The 22,465-nt window shown below is 35.0% G+C and overlaps 2 protein-coding genes across 2 annotated transcripts; one reads left to right on the forward strand and one right to left on the reverse strand.

Moving 5' to 3' along the window:
• Positions 1 to 3,046: 3,046 nt before the first annotated feature.
• Positions 3,047 to 4,049, reverse strand: LOC131611465 (pectinesterase inhibitor 9-like). Its single transcript, XM_058883485.1, has one exon. The coding sequence runs from the start codon at positions 3,945 to 3,947 to the stop codon at positions 3,234 to 3,236; it is 714 nt and encodes a 237-aa protein (XP_058739468.1). The 5' UTR covers positions 3,948 to 4,049; the 3' UTR covers positions 3,047 to 3,233.
• Positions 4,050 to 6,022: 1,973 nt separating this feature from the next.
• On the forward strand, positions 6,023 to 7,003 carry LOC131613558 (zinc finger protein BALDIBIS-like). Its single transcript, XM_058885215.1, has one exon. The coding sequence runs from the start codon at positions 6,023 to 6,025 to the stop codon at positions 7,001 to 7,003; it is 981 nt and encodes a 326-aa protein (XP_058741198.1).
• The last annotated feature ends 15,462 nt before the right edge of the window (positions 7,004 to 22,465 follow it).

The raw sequence follows: 22,465 nt of genomic DNA on the forward strand, positions 1-22,465 counted from the left end.
TAACACATTTCCTTTGATGACTTTTTGGGCACGATATTGGATGTCGTACTCTGATAACAGCATCTGTCAGCGGGCAATTCTTCCAGTCAACGCAAGCTTTTCAAACAAGTATTTGATTGGATCCATTTTGGATATGAGATATGTCGTATGAGTCAACATGTACTGCCTTAGCTGGTGAGCAGCCCATACAAGAGTACATCAAGTTTTCTCGAGCAGTGAATATCTTGTTTCACAGACGGTATACGTTTTGCTCAAGTAATAAATGGCATACTCTTTTCGACCAGACTCGTCTTGCTGACCCTGGACACATCCCATAGAATCTTCAAGTACGGTCAAATACATGATCAGAGGTCTTCCTTCCACTGGAGGGCTTAGAATTGGAGGTTCCAGCAGGTATTCTTTGATATTCTCAAAAGCTTTTTGACATTCGTCTGTCCATTTACACTCTTGGTCCTTAAGGAGAAGCATAAAGATTGGCCCACAAGTTACAGTCATGTGGGATATAAATCTGGAGATGTAGTTCAATCGTCCAAGAAATCCTCTGGCTTGTTTTTTCTGTTTTTGGAGGAGGCATTTCTTGAATGGCTTTGACTTTGTCGGGATCAACCTCAATACCTCTTTGGCTGACGATGAAACCTAGTAGTTTTCCAGAGCGGACAGCAAATGTGCACTTACTTGGATTCAGACGCAGCTTGTACTTTCTCAAACGTTGGAACAACTTCAATACGTGTCCCACATGTTCTTCTTCTAATGCAGACTTGGCAATCATGTCATCCACATAAACTTCAATTTCTTTGTGAATCATATCATGAAAGAGAGTTGTCATGGCTCTTTGATAAGTTGCTCCAGCATTCTTTAGACCAAATGGCATCACACGGTAGCAAAACGTGCCCCATGGTATGATAAAGGCTGTTTTTTCCATATCTTCAATGCCATCATGATTTGATTGTAACCTGAGAATCCATCCATAAATGAGAAGACTTTAAACTTAGCAGTGCTATCCACCAGCATGTCAATATGGGGTAGCGGGAAATCATCTTTTGGACTTGCTCTACTTAATGGTTAGTGGCTTAAGCACTTGGATTATAGCCCTAAAGAGTGTGTAATATTCTTATTATGGCCTCTTAAACAAGTTATATGGGCTGCAAGAAAGGAATCTTTCAAATTTGAACAAGTTTGGTTCATAACTTCTTCACTTTCTTCATGTTCTTCTTCATTTTCAAGTGTTCATGGTGGCATATTGACAAAATCATATCTCATGAATGGAGCCATGGATTTTCATGCTACTTAACTCTTTGGAAAGCCCTTGTTACATGCTTCAAATGAGTAGTTGAAAGTTTCCTCAAACTCCTTTTGGATCATTGAGAAAAATGACCATAAAGTTAAGAAAAAATCCAAGTAAAACACTTGAAACATTTTCTAAGTCTTTGAAAATTATCTTCTTAATTCCATATCTCTCAAAATAATCACTTTTTGAAAAAAGTTTCATTGTGATAAGTTGTTTGTTTTGCCAAGATCTACAACTTTCATGTTGGGAGATTTTTGAGAGTGTAAGCAAAATTTTGAGATCCATGAATTAGGTCAAAATACACTTAAAAACCTAGTTTGATTTTTTTGTTGACTTTTTGATTCTTAATGAATTTTTTGAATTTTCTTTGATCAAATGTCTTCAATATCCATATGATGATGATTTGGGCCCTTAAAAGTCCATGGTTGACTATTTTTCTCAAAAGTCAAAGGTTGACTTATACAGTTGACTTTTTCCAAAATGAATGATGTGAATGGACTATAATGTTGATTTGGATGCCCTTGAATCATATTTTGAGTCTTGGAACCATCTCCTGATTAAAAGTCAACCCTCTAGTGGAAATTAGGTCAAAAACCCTAATTGGAGCTTCTGATGAACTTGAAGGTGATTGATCTTGTATTGACCTATCCTTGGGCCTTGATATTGAATGGAGAAATCTTTGAATCATAGAAGAATGTTGAACTTCTTTGTGGGCCTCAAAATCCCAGTTTGCTCAATTTCTTCTTGATGAGTCTCCTGTCTTAGGACACAAGCAACAAACAACAATTTTTGTATTTTTGGTTAGCAAATGATAAATGCATGATGATTATGATGAAAATGATGATCCTAATGTTTAAGATATAATGTATTTCCGAGCTTATTTAAAAAAAAAATCAAACAAAACCCTTTCTTTGCACACAATTCTCTTTTTACACAGATTTTCAAAAAGGTTCATGTGGAGTACCACATATATGAGGGGTGCTAACACATTCCCCTTGTATTGTCAACACCCGTATCTAAGTTTTTTTGTTGTTTTTGCTTTAAAAACTTCTTTTTGAGTTTATTTCGCTCTTTTCTCATTCCTTTGGAAACAATAAAGTACGGTGGAGACTTTCACTGAAATAATGAGTCAAGTCAATCCAATGGCTTTGAACTCAAATTTTTCAACACTGCCTTTCAAATATTACTCAATCGAAATTCACGCTGCAACAGACATAATGCGCATCGCAGTAACCACAATAATCACAAATGCAACACCCACATCCGCATCCTCATTAATCACAAATGCAACACCCGCATCCGCATCCGCATCTGCAATTTCATCGGCAAATTAAAACCATGGGTGGAATGATTAACTACTTTTTTTAATGTCACAATGCTTTCAATTCAAAAAAGTGAGATTCTTTACTTGCAAAAACTTTTTGAAAACTCATATTTTACCTATAAAAAACCGCTTTATTCATTAAATAGTAAATAGTTTACTTTGGAGTTAAGAATATTTTTCTTGGACTTTGCTTTAGATGGTATAAATTACAGTATACGTAGATTTAAGCAAAGTCTCAAGAATAAATTGCTCTCTTAAAATGTCATTGTCAAAATATCAAAAGATCCTATTAGGACCAAGACAAATCTATTCTAATAGAGACTTATTTTTCTTCAAATCATCCTTATAATTTGGGACAAACATAGTAACCAATTAATCTGAATGACAAACTAAAAAGAAATTGATATCTAATGAAAATCTTTTTCTTGGACAATACAAACAAATACTTCTTTTATTATTGTCATGGATACATTAATTTATACAACCAAAGTTTAAAAAATTGATATCACACTTTGTTAAAAACTATATTGAATCTCACCTTGAGATTAAAAAAAAAAAAAAAAAACATAAAAGAAAGTATCATGATCATCTACATGAACCAAAGTTTTGAGATTCTATTGATTATGGTAATTTCTTGGCAGCTCTAGCAGCTGCTGCTGCTCTATATTTAGCAGCATATCTATGAAACAAAGCAAGTCCATTACTAGTAACCTCAGCAACATTCTGTGCCTTAACCTTAATAGTAGCAGTCCTCTTACTCATCCTATGACCAGGAAACGATTGAACACAATAGCTAGCATCTGTTAAAGCAGTACTCACCCATGTCTCGACGTTACTTATATGCCACAACATTTTATCATCAATAATCATACCTTTGTTCACCCTACGAAGCTCTTTAATCGCTTGGCTAAGTTGATCAACACTATCGCTGATTTGTTTCTCGCAATCTTGCATGGTTAAGTACACGTAACCAGGTTGGCTACCGTTGTTGATTTCTTCGATTTCTTTAACAATTTTTAACAAGTAGCCTCTTGTTTGAAGTGCTTTGACTAGGCTTACTGAAAGGGCTATGTGGGCTAAGTGGTCAGGTCCGTTTATGGATGAATATTTGGCGAATGAGGCTAACGAACGGATGCATAGATCTGGATACCGGGTTCCTTGGCACGAGGACTCTATGTACTCCATTGTTTTTGTTCGGGTTTGGGTTTGAGTTTGAGTTTGGGTTTTATTTTGAATAGTTTGAGAGTTATGACGGGCTAATGATGGTTCTTTTCGTGCAAGACATGAGAATATTGAGAGGAAAATGACCATGATTGTTAGGTTTAGCTGTGCCATCTTTTTCTTTGATGATATGTGAAGCTTGAGAGCAAAAGATAAATTATATTTTGACAAACAAATGAGAGAGTTTTCAAAGCTTATAATTGGTTGAATATGAAATGACATGGGTAATGGTTCTTATATAGAAAGCACAACTAGGGTTGCAATAAAGAACACTAAGATTACTTAATTAAGATGGTCGGTGAAAAGAATAGTATAATTCTCATTAGCATTAACGATAATGATGGATTAGCTATTAATTATTATAGCTAAATGAAGATGATAATTAATTAATTAATATCTACATCATCTATTGTTCAATAAACATTACACATGATTTTAATTAGTGCCACATGCAATAATCAATGAAGGTTTTGACCAAATACCATTATCTGTCTAAGCGTATTGAGGAAAAAAAGGGACTATCATTGCATGCATGATGCATATGAGGGAGACACGCATAGTAGTATGCAGGGGAAAGGTTTTATTAAGTGATTATTGATGATTTTGTTTGCTCATTCATGGTGCAACAAGGAACTTATGCGGCGTTACTAACGGGCCTTTGTCCACCGGAAAAGTATAAAGTTAATATAAAACACATGCACTAATTAACTTGATACAACTGGTTGGCAAATCAGGATAACTCCAAAATTAAAGTGTGTCTTGAAAGGGTTCATAATGGTTGCAAGTGGGGCAAGTGTGTTAATAAAGCAAATAGGGAGTAGAATTTAGTATTTAAATTATTAAGAATTTATATAAGTAGTAATTTTATTTGTGTTGTTATTAAATTGGGCTTTTATTAATATTTGGGCCTTTTAGTTTGTTACACACTGGTAACATTATATATTGTAGTCTCATTGAGACATTAGGGTATCAAAGAAATCAAAGTTTATCTTTATCTTTCATTTTCTTAGCATAGTTTTATTTGTCTTGTAATTTTAGAGCTTTTATTAGTTTTGTTAGGGTTTAGATTTTGCTCCCTAACAATTGGTGCTTTCATCCTTGAACTTCAACCCTTCCATGGCAAATCTATACTATTAATCTTTCATTCCTCCATATCACTCTATTTCTCCATGTTACTCAACTGTCACAACTATACCACCTACATCATCTAACCCATACACATCATATCCACCTTCACATAACCCATACATTTTATATCAACAACAACCTCAAAACCCCAATTCACAATCAAAAACATTTTACCAAGATCTGGAAACTCTAAAACAATATTTGATTGAAACTCATAAAATCCAAAACAAATCTAGAGAGGAGTTGAAGGAACAGATTCAAAATATTTCTGATTCACTGAAAAAGTCACAAGAAAAATTTAAAGAAAAATATGCTTTCAAGAGAAATGTAGAGGAACAGATAGAAGAAAAAGAAAATTCTGGTTCACACATAATTTTTCCGGCGAAATTTCCGGTGTCTACTCCAGCGAGCATTCCGGCAGCCACAGAAGACAAAGAAGAAGAAATTGATGAAGAAACAAAGAATGATGTTATTCCTCTTGTGCAAAAATCCGCTAACATCATAGCAACTTTTAGAGAAAGAAATATCACAACTATCATCGGTAAAGACAACACCACTGCCGTTGAAAACAACAATTTAACAACACTGTTACTACCACTGTCAATTTCATTGAAACCACCATTAAAACCCCCGAATATAATTTCATTTCAGTTACCACCACCGAAACCACCGTATGAAGATTTCTCCTCCATTTCGTCAAAACCAAGGTATGCAATTTTTCTGTCCTTTTTGTCACCACTCTTTATTCCCTTACAAAAAAAGATTATCTCCGCACCATCAGATCAACATCTCTTTCATCATAATAAATCTCACTCGTCTATTAAAAACACAATTCGTGTCAACACTTACCATCCATCCATTGTACAACACGTGTTTTGTTTTAATTTTCTTATTCCACCAAGTTTGCATGGTATGGAGAGTAAGTGGTCCCCCAAAACAGAAATAACGTTACAGCTGGAACCAACTCCTTGCCACTACAAGACAAATAATATACAGTGCGTCAGCTTTTCAAAGGCACTCGCCCCCAACTTTGTCACTTTTCTCACAACACTCAAAGAAACATGGAAAAAGATTACCACTCTCCAACAATACAAGGTACAGCCTCACCACGTTATGTCCTCTCTTCAGCCAAAATTTCTTCAACATATTCTCAAGATCCTCTCCAATCACTTGTGAATTTTTCCATTAACCGCACCATAGTCAACGACGCCGCACTCGTCTCTTACTCTCAAAACCTCACCGTTCTCGCATCCTCCGTCCTCCCACAGACGAGTCTCAGCCTTAGACCAGAACCACAGATGCTCGATTCAAAAACCGAACCTCCTGACAACAACTACCTCACGGTTGATGACTCCAACGAAGATCACGAAATCGTGGAGCTCGACTCCGTGGAACTGCTCGCGGAACATCCCCAGTTCTGTGGGATTTGCAGGAAAGGTTTCAAGCGCGACGCGAATCTCCGAATGCACATGCAAGCGCACGGGAACGATGTCAAGACACCTGAAGCGTTGGCGAAGACTTTCGACTACGGCGACACACAACGCGGTTCGAGGCGGTTCTCATGTCAGTTTGAAGGATGTCACAAAAACAAGAAGCATAGAAAATTCAAGGCGTTGAAATCAATGATATGTGTTAAGAATTGTTTCAAACGGAGTCATTATCCGAAGATGTATGCGTGTGATCGGTGTCATAAGAAGAAGTATTCGGTGCTTTTGGATTTGAAGAGCCATATGAAACAGTATGGTGGATATTGTAGGTGGAAGTGCTCATGTGGGACCATGTTTTCTAGGAAGGATAAGTTGTTTGGACATATTGGTCTATATGAGGGTCACATGTCTGCTGTTTTGGAAAATGATAATAATTGTGAAATGTTGAAAGAGCTGATATATCTTCCTAAGAAGCTACTAGGTTGGGTTTCTTTTGCAGTATGCATGGCTAAATGTTTCATTGTTCGAGTAGTAATTGCTAGTTTCTCTCAATTTATGTTGTGGGATCCTCAGAAGAAAAAAAAAATTATTTGGACATTATTTTTACAATCTTGAGGATAAGGTTGATCTTGAAGGAGTGATTATTTGAATATTATATTTACAACCTTGAGGACAAGGTTGATTTTGAAGAGGTGAGTAATGATAGGGAGTAGAATTTAGTATTTAAGTTATTAAGAATTTATATAAGTAGTAATTTTATTTTTGTTGTTATTAAATTGGGCTTTTATTAATATTTGGGCCTTTTAGTTTGTTACCCACTAGTAACATTATATATTGTAGTCTCATTGAGACATTAGGGTATCAAAGAAATCAAAGTTTATCTTTATCTTTTATTTTCTTAGCATAGTTTTATTTGTCTTGTAATTTTAGAGTTTTTATTAGTTTTGTTAGGGTTTAGATTTTGCTCCCTAACAAACTCTTTTAAGAAAGGGTTGCATGAGTTTGATATATAATCAGCACATGTTTTAATTAATAAATAAACTCGACAAACAATTTCAAATATTTTTTAAAGGCAAACTAATAATAACCAAACAAGTAGAACACAAAATGTATCAAAAACTACAACGGAGAAATCAAACAAATATACAAATAGAAGAAAAAGCTAAAAAGTTTTTTAAAAAAATCCCAAATTAAAGTCAACTCCAGAAAAACCGTCCTTTAAGAGCTACACCATAAAGAAGGATTAAACTGGATCTCAAGTCACTTGAACCACCAACATTGGATCATAGACCATCAAAAGAAGAGTAAGGTATCACAATCACTCTCAACTTAATCGAAATCTCAATCCACTGATGATTAGTTTAAATGATAGGGTTCTGATGTCATAATGTAAAAGGAGCAAGAGTTTCCTAATGATCTATGTAGAAATTATTTACGAGACAAAAATACTTTTCTCCTCCACTTCTTTCACATTTGTCGAAGAATTAGAAAACACAATCTCATTTCAAGTCTTTCAAATGGTCCAGACCGGTCTGGACCATACATGATTCACCACTTCACAACACATCCACGTCATTTATTAACAGGTAGTATACAATTATTTTACAACATCTAATACATCATCACATCATCGATTCTATAAGTATTCAACACCAAACAACTCATCATCATTCATCATCAAACAACTCATCATCATTCATCATTATGTAAAATTCAACTAGACCAATGAGTATGCGAAGGAATGTGGTACCAATAGGGCATACACCCTCATCACAAAATTGTCAATAAATAGAGGCATCAACAAGGCATACACCTTCATCATAAATTGCACTCAACCCACACAATGGGATTGAGGCCATCTTAGTTTTGCCAATCCAGGCCAACATATTTTTGCCCATCTAGGCCAACATGTTTGCCAATCCAGACCATCGTAAAAATGCAATGTATGTGACTCAATAATGTGACGTCATAAAATGCAACAACATCAACTAAACATCAACGACAACAATTATGCAACCACAAGTAGGGGTGGCAAAACGGGCCAGGGCCCGCCAGGCCGCCCGCGCACCCGCCAAAAATTGGCGGGTTGGGTTAGGATTCTAGGCTCGCCGCTTGCCAAAGCCACGCCCGCCAAAACCCGCCGCCCGCCATACCCGCCCCGCCAAAGCCCGCCGCTCACCAAAACCCTCTCCTCCTCCAAAACTCACAATTTTTTTAGTTAATTCTAGTAATTGCAATTCTTGATGGTTTATTTTATACATTTATTTATATATATATGTAATATTTTTTTGAGTAAATTTGTTAAAAAGATTCTTTTATAAAAAATTATTTTAAAATATAAGTGAAAAGTTTAATTAAAAGGTAAAAAAAAGCATATTAATCTATTAAAAAAATATAAATAAAAATAGGCGGGTAAGCCCGCCGCCCGCCAACCCGCCATCTTGGCGGGGCGGACATGATTTTGATGCCCATTTTACTTGGCGGGCATAAGGCGGGGCGGGCGGTAGGAGGGGCGGACGACCCTTTTTGCCACCCCTAACCACAAGGCATAAACCTTCATCAAACGCCAACATAGGCCATCACTTCTTCGTCATCGCAAAACATCATCATAGAAACATACACAACAACAATAACATCACAATTCATGCAATATAAGTTCTACAACACATGTACAACACATATCAACAAGAATCGTCACTAACATACATCAATTTCATCAAATTCATAGAATTTTTTATTTTACGGTCAAAATACGAATTTTTGTGAAACACAACAACAACAACAAAATTCATGCAATATAAGTTCTACAACACATATACAACATATATCAACAAGATCAATTTAAACAATTTCATAGAATTCTTTGTTTTACGGTCAAAATACGAATTTTTACGAAACACAACAACAACAAAATTCATGCAATATAAGTTCTACAACACGTATACAACATATATCAACAAGAATCATCACTAACATACATCAATTTCATCAGTTTCATAAAATTCTTCGTTTTACGATCAAAATACAAAGTTTTATGAAACACAACAACAACAACGTCAAATTCATGCAATATAAGTTCTACAACACATATACAACATACATCAACATGAATCATCACTAACATACAACAACTTCATCAATTTCATAGAATTCTGCTTTTTATGGTCAAAATACGAATTTTACAAAACACAACAACAACATCAAAATTCATGCAATATAAGTTCTACAGCACATATACAACATATATCAACAAGAATCATCACTAACATACATCAATTTCATTAATTTCATATAATTCCCCTACCAAACCTAAGTTATCAATAAAACCCCAAAACTCCTTCCTACATACAAATCATCATACCCAATCTTATAGAGTTAGAACCCCACCCTTACCTTGGATTGAAGGTTCTATACTCTTTCAATGGAATCCTTGCCCTAACCTCTTTGTGCCTCTTCTCCTCTTTCACGAAAACCTTCTCTTTTCACGTTCTCTCCAAATTCTCTATTTTTTTCTATTTTCTTTCTTATTTTTATTTAACTCCTTACTAACTTTTAACTTCACTAATGGACTTAATAAACACACCTCCATTATTCCTCATGCTAACACAACATAGGCCCACTAACTATTTACTCATTTACTCTCTTATTATTATTATTATTATTATTATTATTATTATTATTATTAAACCTTAATAATAATTCTTATTCTAATCATATTAAATCATCTAATTTACTAATGAATTAAATCAAATGAATAATTAGAACTAATTATATTTATTTAATTTCTCAACTTTTAATTCAAAGGCACTACCCTCTATTCTAAGGATACATACCCTTTGATACCACAATCATCAGATAACATCAAAGAAAATTCATCCAATAAATCATCAAAATATCAAAATTAAATTAAATCATTGAATAGAGAAAAATAGGGTGTTACGACTCTCCCCCACTTAGAATATTTTCGTCCTCAAAAATTCACTCGATGTCAACAAATCTAGATACCGCTATCGCATTCTACTTTTCGTCCCCCAAGTTATGTTTAGCAATACCTCGTCTACTACTTAACTATAATGATAACACAACAACAATCCAACCAAATGCACATGCTAATCATTAAACATCTTTGCGATATAACAGTTAACAAACATAGCAGCCACTTAACATTTCAACGTAGTAACAACAACAACACATATAGGTTCGTCATTGGCTAGTCAAGTGTGTTTTCCACCACATAATAATCATCCACATAGCATATTTATACTCGGATATGCCACATCGTTGATAAATAATCACATTAGGGATGTCAACTTTTCCCCGTTATCAGGGATCCCTGTGGGGATTCCCCGTTTGAGGCCCCAAAGACAATTAGAAGGAATTAAGACAATTAGACAATTAGGATGTCACCTTCATTCATCACATATGCTCATATAACAAGATATGCGACACATAATTATATATTCATCATATCTAAACTTCATTTCATTTACTCGCAGTTGAAAAACATCAACAATATTTACTCTTAACTCTTCAACATAAGTTATAATCATCATAATTCAATATTCAACAAACATCATCAAATAAATACAATAAAGTGGATTTCTACAAGGGTTTTACTCCCACCGTAACAAAACAGACGCAATTAACCCCAGTGTTACATATAAGAGCTAACTCCGACTCATTCTACTCACTATGAGACAATCTCCTCGGCTAACCTCAATCTCAAGCTATTTCAGATTACCTGCATGTTACCAATATCGGAGTAATATTCAAACAGAAGGGGTGAGATATCATAACAATATAAAAAAGCGTATGATAACAAGTATATGAGAATAAAGCCATACACGATTCACCACTTCACAACACATCCAGGTCATTTATTAACACGTAGTATACAATTATTTTACAACATCTAATCCATCATCAAATCATCGATTATACAAGTATTCATCACCAAATAGCTCATCATCATTCATCATCAAACAACTCATCATCATTCATGCAAATGCATGTGGTACCAATAGGGCATACAACCTCATCACAAAATTGCCAATAAATAGAGGCATCAACAAGGCATACACATTCATCACAAAGTGCACTCAATCCATACAATAGGATTGAGGCCATCTTAGTTCTGCCAATCCAAACTCACATGTTTTTGCCAATCCAGGCCAACGTGTTTGCCAATCCAGGCCATCGTAAAAACGCAATGTATGCGACTCAATAATGCGACGTCATAAAATGCAACAACATCAGCTAAACATCAACGACAACAATTATGCAACCACAAGGCTTAAGCCTTCATCAAACGCAAACATACACTACAAGAAATGTGCTCTCTAGCCACGTGAAGTAGTGACGTGATTATCACGAGGATAAAAAAAAAGGCAGTTGCGACGTGATAATCACGTCACTAAAAATTTAAATATTAAAATATCAAACTTAACGTAAATATTGTGTGTTAGGTTTTGATTTATAAAAAAATCGTTGTGACGGGAGAATCACGTCGCAACCCTGAAATTTATATAAAAAACTAAATAGGCGGGGACATTCACATGGGGACAGTCTAAAAATTTTCAAAATTGTAGTAGTGACGAGGTATTCACGTTGCCAAATTTTAGCAGGCTTTAGTAAAAAAATTAAGGCTGACTTGATGCAGGCTTTTGTAGTGAGAAAAAATTATTTATAACCGTTGGAAAGGTTGCGACGTGAATTGTAACACCCCATATTTTCCATTATTTAATTTAATTAGAATTTAAATTAATTATTTGGATTATTTGGTATTTTATTGGATAATTGGAGAGATTGTGAAAATAATGTTGTTGGGCCTGTTTCGTGATTAGTAGAGGGGAGGTGCTAAGTGTTAGGCCTTTACTAAAGTTGGATTTTATTTTATTTTCATAAAACAAGGAAATAAGGGAAAAGAAGAAAATAGAAAGCAAAAGAGGAGAATAGCAAAAGAACGTGAAATAACCAAGAGAAGAGGAGAAGAACATTCAAGGGCATTTGTCTAAGGTAAGGGGTGACAATCCATTTAGCCTATATTATTAGTTTAGATATGATAGAACTGACGTTATGTGTATTGTTCATGTCGATTGAATGTTTAGATTTTTGGGGTTTTGGAAGTTTAGGTTGTTTGGAGTGATTTGATGAAATTGATGGAATGATGAATGTGTTTGGTGTTAAATGACCCCTAAAAAGTGTTAGAATTGTGTTAGGATATGTTATTTGGTGATGTTTTAGTATGGGGATCTTTTTGGTGTGATTGGATTGGAATTGGGAGAAAAGGGATGCCAAAATCAGACAACAGAAATTCTGGTTCTAATGCGGAGCACCGGGCGAGCGTGCGCCCACACATCTCTGTCGGGCGAGCGTAGCGGGCGAAGGGATGTCACGTTACTGCCTTAGAGCGTCGGGAGAGCCAGTCTAGGCGCCGGCGAATGAGCCCAGTTTTGCAACTTTTATTTTTCGCATCTTTTGAGCCGTAGGTCCGTTTCAAGTGCCGTTTTGGGCATTGTAAGGCTAATAAAATAATTTATGTGATAAAATGGTGATATGGGCAGTGGCCCGATTTTAATTTAAAGATTCCAATTTAATTATGTTGGTGAGTTATACATTGTGTGCATGTATTGTTAAATGTTACAATGTGATAATATGGTAATGATATGTTATGATATTGAGGTGATATTAATATGATATTAAGTGTGATTATGTATATTTGATTATTGAATAATGTTGAACATGAACATGATAAATTCGGTGATGTGGTGTTGAGATGATTTGTTCATCGTGATTGGTGATGATGGTAAGTATGTTAGGTGTTTTGCATGCATTCATAATCATTTGATGGATGAATTCCAGTGATGTTTTGGATCAGTGGATGGCATAATTCCCATTGTGTGGAATTAGTGCTAGCAGGGCCGTATCTCGGTGATATTTAGATCGGTCGGATGGGTTAATCCCATGAGGAATTGGTACCAAATGCATAGTGTCAGTGCATTGCATTTATATTGTTATAACATGATTAGAAGATTTCCAATGTTATTTCATGGTGATGTAGTTGATTGTATTTTGTGTTGATTGGTGAATATTTTTTGAATATCTAACTACATTGCATTTGGGTGAATAATATGTTGATGATATTTTGTCGTTATGAACTTATAATATAGTTTAATTGTGAAATGTCTCACCCTTACTGTTGACATTTTTCAGATTGAGGAGAAGTAGTTTTTTGGCTTTGGTGAGCATAGCTTATAGGCTAGTCCGTCTAGTTGTAGCGTCGGTGTCATGCTTTGATTTGTAACACTGGGGAACACTTGTTTTTAAAGTTGATGGTTATACTTTCAGTTCAATTGGTTTTGTTGGATTATGTTTATTTGGTTTATGAAGCGGTGATTGGTGTTTCTAACTGATAGTCATGTTAATCAGTTTTTAAATTAATTTTGCTGTGTTGAACATGGTTTATTAAAAATGGCATTTCGTTCCTCGTGAAGCATGACAATTGATATGATATGTGGTTTATTTTGAATTGTGACATCCTTGTTTCATGTTTACTCTGAATTATTTAATATATTCCACGGGATTTTAGAAGGGTGTTACATGAATTACACGTGACAAGGTTGCGACGTGAAATTCACACTGCTGATTGACTTATAAGCGCACGCTTTTTCTTTCTCCCTCCCAGACTCATTTTCGTTCATTGCAAACACAAACTCTTCTTCTTTCATTGCAGACACAAACCCAAACTCATTTTTCATATACATTATCATTTCAAATTTTTTTCCCCAAATTTCTTCCATTCTTGTATTAAAGGTAAATTACATACATAAATTTTGATGATTTCACTTTTATAATTGCATCAATGGATACTTCTGTTTGTTAATTTATGTTTTTAATTTTTTTTAAGGTTTTGAGGAGAAGAAGACTAAAGAAGAAGAGGGTTGAAGGAAAAGAAGATTGAAGAAGGAAGAGGGTTGAAGAAGAAGAAGAGGTATTTTTGTTTTTTTTTATAAATTTAATATATATGATAAAAATAATATATATGATATAAATGTTTTTATTATATGATATACATGTTTAGGAGTTGATAATATATGTTTAGGAGTTGATAAAAATAATGTATATGATATAGATGTTTTTTTATTTTTTATAATTTGTTTTATATTTTGGATGATATTGAATACAAAATGTAGCTTTAAAAAAGAATATAGTTATTTATTAAAATAGATTTTATATATATATATATATATATATATATATATATATATATAGATAAACGATTTTTTGATTAAATATTTTAGAATATATTTAAAACAAATTATATATATTAATAAAGCAGATTATTATATATATTATTAAAACATATAATTATATATATTATTAAAAAAGCTTATTATATATTAGTTTATTAAAACGAATTTTTGATTAAATAATTTAGAATATATTTAAAACAGACTAAAAAAAATAAAATTATATATAATAATAAAACAGATTATTATATATATTATTAAAACATATTATTATATATATTATTAAAACAGATTATTATATATAAGTTTGTTAAAACAATTTTTTTATTTAATATTTTAGAAGATATAAAACTGATTATTTTATATATTATAACTTTAAAAACTCAATATATTATTTATAACTTTAAAAAAAAGATTATCATATAACTTTAAAAAAAATAATATATTAAAAAACTGAATATATTAAAAAAATAGTATATATTTTTTATTTTATAAAATAAAATAGAATAGAATTATATTTCATAGTTCGTTAAGAACAAAATAGTGTGAAGTAGTATTTTGTTTAAAAAATGTTTATTATATGTTTATATAGTTATCATATGTTTATTTTATATATATATATATATATATATATATATATATATATATATATATATATATATATATAGTTAATTGTTTAATTATAGTTACTAAAAAGACAATGATTGGATATATGTGCAGTATGGATTATTATTGGTTTTATTGTAGTTTACGATGGATTGAAACTAGAAAGACGTGCACTTAAACCCAATTTTATAGTAGGAGTTAATGGGTTTATCACGTGGGTGTTTGCTCATGAATGTTGTCGAAGCGAAGGAGGAGTTAGGTGTCCTTGTCTTAAATGTGGATGTAGACCTATAATTAGTGACCCAGAGAAAGTGGTCAGGCATTTTCATGAAAGGGGTTTCATGGAAAATTATTGAGTTTGGACGTTTAATGGTGAAAAATTGTCGAGTAAAGTAGCAGAGACTAGCAATACGCATGCTTCAAGTAGTAGACCGACTATGGAATATGAGGAAAGACCGCCTATGGAATATGAGGAAAAATTTAATCTGATTGGTGACATGGTTGAGGATGCTTTTGGTGTGAACGTGACCTATGATCAACCTGAATATTTTGATGGGGAAGAGTTGTCGAATGAGGAAGCGCAGAGATTTTATCAGTTGTTGAACGAGATGAATACACCGTTGTTTGAGGGGTCGTCTGACTCAAAGTTACCAATGTGTGTGAGATTATTGGCGGCCAAGTCAAATTGAAATGTTCCTGATCAGTGTTTGGAATTCTTCGTAAAAATGATGTTGGACTCAAATGCAATGCAAAGACAACTTGCCTACAACATTTTGTGATCAATTGTGAGATTGGGTGAGCTCTGCCGCCTCCGGCACGGCGGAGCGATTTCCGGTGTCTGTATGAGAGCGATGAACGAAGGAGAAGGAGAATTTGAAGGGTCATAACTTATGAACCCTAATTTTCTTTTAGTTTAATTATTCTTTCTTTTTTATTAAAATCTGAAAATTACCAAAACAATATTGTTGGGCTTCTCATTACTGAGTCTGGTACGCCCAGTTTGGGCTTCATACCCCTATGTGGCCCATAACATCCGTTTTTGGCCGTGCTGAAGAATGAATAACAAAAATTATCTATTGGGCCTGCGCCATTTTTGGCGTGTACACTCTATTTTAGGCGTTGTAGCCCCTGTGTCACACTATTTGTTCACATAAGAGGACTTGTTTCACTTAGTACTTTTAGGCAATATACATATATACAATAAAATTATATAAAATTTTGTTAGCTTTCTATTAATTTTTAGGAGTGAAATCCTTTAGCTCTTGATGGGCTTTTCGTACATAAATCTAATAAAAAATATCTTAGATTTTTTTAGGTTATTTTGCTCTTATTTTGCAAATCATTTTCATGACTTTTTTCTATGCTAATTGAATGTGAATTTTGCTTGATTTTGATACTTGCAATTATCTTGATTTTTGATTGATTTGTGACTTAGATTTTAATATTGTCTCCTTTGTATGTTCTCTTAGATTTTAGGACTTGTAAATCTTCACATATAAACTAGGCTAGTATTCATTTCCCATTAAAATCCTATAAATCTTTAAGTAGAATCATAACATAACAATTTAAGATTTAGAAATTCCCCTTTCTACAATTAGACTACATTCCCTTTCTTTTTTCTTTTTCAATTTTAAAAACACCTAATAAATACCGACGAGGATCATGCTACTACTTCTTTTATAGTGGGAAAGAAATGATTGGGGTGTAGACCCTGGTGTATTTCTTTTCTACTTAGTGGGAGAGAAATGATTGAGGTGTAGACCTTGGTCTATTTCTTGACTACTACTTAGGGAAATAATTGGGGTGTAGACCATGGTCTATTTCTCTAAATACTTAAACTCTTTTTGGTATGATTCAAGTCACAAATAAATTCCCCTTAAAAGACACCTAACCAAAAACACCTAAAATGCCTAATAAATGTTCAAAATCAAAACAAAGTGAGGAAGTGGTGCGAAGCCTTGTAGTGGGTTTTGTTCATCATGGAATTACACCAAAAAATACAGACCAATTCTCTTTTCTCTCTCTCTCTCTCTCTCTCTCTCTCTCACCTTTAGGGCATTCTTCCTCTTAATCGGGCACGTTGCTTCATTTTGATCGCAAATAGGTAACGCATAAGACTCCACTCAACGAGCTGCTATCCTAATGCTAGAATGAGAACGTAACTTCGTCCACTAAAAAAAACAAACAAACAATAACATGAGCTGAACTACGGCGCTCTGATTCCTCATAAGGGGATACGTAGGCATTAGGTCGCGAGACCTAAGCGAGCACAACTATTTAAAAAACTTTATTCCTCCCATATTGTTTATAATCCTTTTATTTTCCTAGTTTAGCTGATAGACGTAGTTAACACACACCCATAGAATAGAAACTAGAAAAAGTGGATCCTGTGGAGTACCACAGACGCGAGGGGTGCTAGCACCTTCCCCTTGCGTAACCGTCTTCCGTACCCTTTCTCTGATCGTGAGACCATTCTTATTCGTTTTAGGTTTGCTGGCGTTCCTTTCCCTTTTAGGGTAAATATGTTATTGGCGACTCTGTCTGATTTTCACGACTGTGCGACAGGAGGAATGTAAGTTTTGTATGAGTCAAAGATATTAAGTTCGCATTAGAGCCATTAACACTAATCAAGACCGTGTAGCAGTAAATTTCATGTTTTATCTTCCAATAATACAATGGTTAAAAAGAATGTTTGCTTCAATGCACAGTGCAAGTCAAATGTCATGGCATCATACAAACAAAACAAGTACAGGCACTATGCGGCATCCATCTGATGGCGAGGCATGGAAGCACTTTGATCGAATATATCCTGATTTTGCCGTAGAACCTAGAAATATCAGACTTGGATTATTCTCAGATGGTTTTGCTCCTTATGTTCAAGCGTCGGGAAGTGCAAATTCTTGTTGGCCAGTTATTGTAACTGAAGGACAGAAAAACACTTAGAAAGGGGGGGGGGGGTTTGAATAAGTGTAGCTTTAAAAACTTGACAGATAAAAATAAATTGCACAGTTATTTTTATCCTGGTTCGTTGTTAACTAAACTACTCCAGTCCACCCCCGCAGAGATGATTTACCTCAACTGAGGATTTAATCCACTAATCGCACGGATTACAATGGTTCTCCACTTAGTCAGCAACTAAGTCTTCCAGAGTCTTCTGATCACACACTGATCACTCCAGGAACAACTGCTTAGATACCCTCTAAGACTTTTCTAGAGTCTACTGATCCACACGATCACTCTAGTTACAACTGCTTAGTTCACTCCTAAGACTTTCCTAGAGTATTCTGATCCACACGATCACTCTAGTTCCTTACAACTTAATGTAATCAATTCTAAGAGTTTACAAATGCTTCTTGAAAGCGATAATCACAACTGTGATATTTCTCTTAACGTTTAAGCTTAATCTCACTAATATATTACAGCAGCAATGTAGTGAGCTTTGATGAAGATGAAGATTCTGAGCTTTGAATTGAACAGCGTTTCAGCAAGTTAATTTTGAGTTGTTTGTTCAGGATCGTTAACCTTGCTTCTCATCAGAACTTCATATTTATAGGCATTGGAGAAGATGACCGTTGAGTGCACCGTTGAGTGCATTTAATGCTTTGCGTGTTCCGTACAGCATCGCATTTAATGTTATACGCTTTTGTCAACTACCTCGAGCCTTGTTCACGCTGTGTCTACTGACGTAGCCTAGAATAGCTTTTAACGTTCCTTTTGTCAGTCAGCGTAGCTTGCCACTTGTACTTTCTTCTGATCTGATGTTTGTGAATACAACGTTTGAATATCATCATAGTCAAACAGCTTGGTGCATAGCATCTTCTGATCTTCTGACCTTGAAGTGCTTCTGAGCGTGATACCATCAGAACTTCAGTGCTTCTGTTCTCTTGTTCTTCTGATGCTTCCATAGACCCATGTTCTGATTCTGCTTCGACCATCTTCTGATGTCTTGCCAGACCATGTTCTGATGTTGCATGCTGAACCCTTTGAGACAAAGCTTCTGAGCGCTGAATTATGCGTACTCTTTATATATTTCCTGAAAAGGAAATTGCATTGGATTAGAGTACCATATTATCTTAAGCAAAATTCATATTATTGTTATCATCAAAACTAAGATAATTGATCAGAACAAATCTTGTTCTAACAATCTCCCCCTTTTTGATGATGACAAAAACATATATAAATGATATGAATTTGCGATCAGAAAGAATAGACGGCAAAAGACAAATTACATAGCTATAGCATAAGCATATGAATATGTCTCCCCCTGAGATTAACAATCTCCCCCTGAGATAAATAATCTCCCCCTGAAATAAATACTCGAAGAACTTTAATAAAAGACTTCCCTGATTATTTCGGTAGAGACGATCATATAAGCTTCTTGTCTTCAGAGAATTCATAGCTTCTGACTTCTGCTTCCATTGGACAGCTTCAGAACTAGAATTTCTTTAGATCCCTAGAACACTCACAGCTTCTGATTCCTGCTTCCATCTAGGACAGCTTCAGAACTTGAATTTCTTTGATCTTCTGAACATTCACAGCTTCTGACTCCTGCTTCCATCTAGGACAGCTTCAGAACTTGAATTTCTTTGATCTTCAGAACATTCACAGCTTCTGATTTCTGCTTCCATTTAGGACAGCTTCAGAACTTGAGTTTTCTGGATCTTTAGAACCTTCGCAGCTTCTGATTTCTGCTTCCCTCGGATAGCTTCAGAGCTTTGAATTTCTACCAACATCACTTCATGCTAGATTTGTATCAGAACATTGTTGAATGTACCAGAGCATCATCTGAGCATCTCTACATCCTGAAATGTTACAGAACAAAAAACTAAACGACAAAAGTCAGCATGAACGAGTTAGAACATTAAATGTATATTTGAACACATTATATGTATCAGAGCCATATAGGCTAAAATAATGTATCAGAGCAAATAGAATTTTGTCAGATCAAATAGACAAATATAGATCAAATTCTATTATCAGTGCTTCTGATTCCTGAAGCTTGACAGCACTCAGCTTGCTTCAGTTTCCATGGTTTTGCTTCTTGTGTTTGCTTTGAAGATTCTCTTCATTTCTTTATACCTGCAAAACACTTAAACCATATAGAGCTTGCAGTTCTTGTTAGTGAATGCAACTGATTAAATCAAATCATTTATCATTTATCTTTCTCCCCCTTTTTGTCATATCATCAAAAAACAAAAAAGATTCAGAGATAAACCAACGAAACACACGGAGGAAGAAGATGATTTCATTAAAGTTCAAACAGCAGGTACAGAAGTACATGAAGATAAGAAAGATCAGATGCACAAAGACAGAACAGATGCAATGAAAAGAAAGAAACAACACAGACTCAATCTAAGATGGCCCTAGTCTTGACAAGATCTTGGTCAGCATCTCTTGAACCATATTGTTGTGTCCTTCTTGCCTCACCATGAAAGCGCTATACTCAGCATTGAGTGAGCTTTGCTCATCCTGTCTTTTCTGAATTTCTTCCAGAGTCTTTGCAAGACGAGAAGATTCATCAAAAGAAGCTTCACCGCTTTCAACCACAGGAATGGCATGTTGATCTGCAGCTTCCATAGATAGATCATTTGCAGGGATTTCCTCAACAGGAACAGTTTTAGCAACATGATCTTCAGCATCTGCTTCTTGCATGGAAGCATCTCCATATTCTGCAGCAGGAATTTTCGATTCTCCATTCTCAAGAGCCTGAAGAATGGCAGCTAGATTCCTGGGAGCAGAAGGACCTTCAACTACTGGTGGGTCAACAACTTCTGGAATGACCAAGCTTGGGTCTTTCTTAGAAGGGTTTTCCCTCAGAAAGTCAAAGAGAGTCTTGAAATCTCCTAGCAGAACAGGATAATCAGGAATGAAGATAACCATATCCCTGCATGGATTTGCTTCCATTTTAGCAGCCAATCTTAATTGTTCCATCTCATCCAAGAAGGGCTTCTCTTCCAACAGATGTCTTCCTTTGAGACTAGCAAACCAGAAGTCTTCATAATTCCTCAGAATTCCACGAGGCCGTGGGGCAGCAGCTACACAGGCTTCCTGAAGTTCTAAAAACAGAGCATCTAATTCTCTGCGAAAGATCCTCCAGAAGTTCTGCATAGCAACATCATTCAAACCAGAACTTTCAGCAATTCTGAGAGTATCAAAGATACTTCTGAGATTCCTCTTTATGTTTTCAAAAACTACACCAATAGGATATACAAGGCGGGATTTTATTTGGGTTTTTGAAAAGGCAGGGTTGGAAGTGAAGTACGGATGAGGTTCTCTATCCAACCTATAAGAAGATTCTGCTTCAGTATCAGAATCTAACACTACTACTTCAGCTTCAGGACGAGGCTTGGGAGTGTAGTTGCAATCACGGAGCAGCTGCTCATGTGATGCAGAGGTTGGAAAAGGAGAATCACAAGGATTGTTTTGAGAGGTGGGGGGAGTATGTTCAAGAGTGGCATTGAGAGAAGGTTGAGATGGAAAGAGGGTTTGAAGGGGTGGTATATCCAGAACAGGATTTATGGTAGGTGGAGAGGAAGGAATGGTTATAGGAGAAGATGGAGGTGTAAGAACATGGACAAAGACAGGTGATTCTGATGTGGCTTTTTCTGGTTCAGGTGTAGGGACAACCTCTATTGGTGCAGCTTCTGAACAAACAGCAGGAACAGAATCAGGTTCAGAGATGCATATACCTTTGGAACCTCTCAGAAAAGCTTTGGCCACATCCTCAGTCTTCTTCTGCTTCTTACTCTTCGGCTCTTCAAAAATCTTTGTTTTGCCGCTAGCGATTTCTTTCCTTCTGACATATGCCAGAACTTCTGGTTGATTCTCAGCCTCTTGAGAGATATTTTCTTCATCAGATTCTTGAAGAATCATCTTTCTTTTTCCGATTTTCTTCTTCTCAACAACTCCAACAATCTCAGCATTGTTATTAGACTTCTTCTTCTTTTTCTCAGCTTCCTTCTTTTTCTTCTCAAAATCAGCAGAGACAGCCTTAGCAACCTTTGCAATGACTTCTTCTGGGACCACTTCTTTCTTGGTGGTAGCAGCAGGATGATCAAACTTTCTTTTGGTCCTTTCTTCCCTCTTACGATTCACTTTAATAGGAGCACCTTTGTCTTGATCTTTAAGACTCTTATCCTCTTTTTGTGACTTCAGATACTTAGTTCTGACTTCAGGTACCTCACTATTGAAGAAGGTTTCAAAGTCAGCTAGTACTGGTTTT

Source organism: Vicia villosa, linkage group LG6 (genome assembly GCF_029867415.1).
Source record: "Vicia villosa cultivar HV-30 ecotype Madison, WI linkage group LG6, Vvil1.0, whole genome shotgun sequence".
NCBI classification, from domain to species: domain Eukaryota; kingdom Viridiplantae; phylum Streptophyta; class Magnoliopsida; order Fabales; family Fabaceae; genus Vicia; species Vicia villosa.

Bases quoted from the DNA above. Each gene is read 5' to 3' on its own strand.
- LOC131611465 (XM_058883485.1), bottom strand. From the start codon at position 3,947: ATGGCACAGCTAAACCTAACAATCATGGTCATTTTCCTCTCAATATTC.
- LOC131613558 (XM_058885215.1), top strand. From the start codon at position 6,023: ATGGAAAAAGATTACCACTCTCCAACAATACAAGGTACAGCCTCACCA.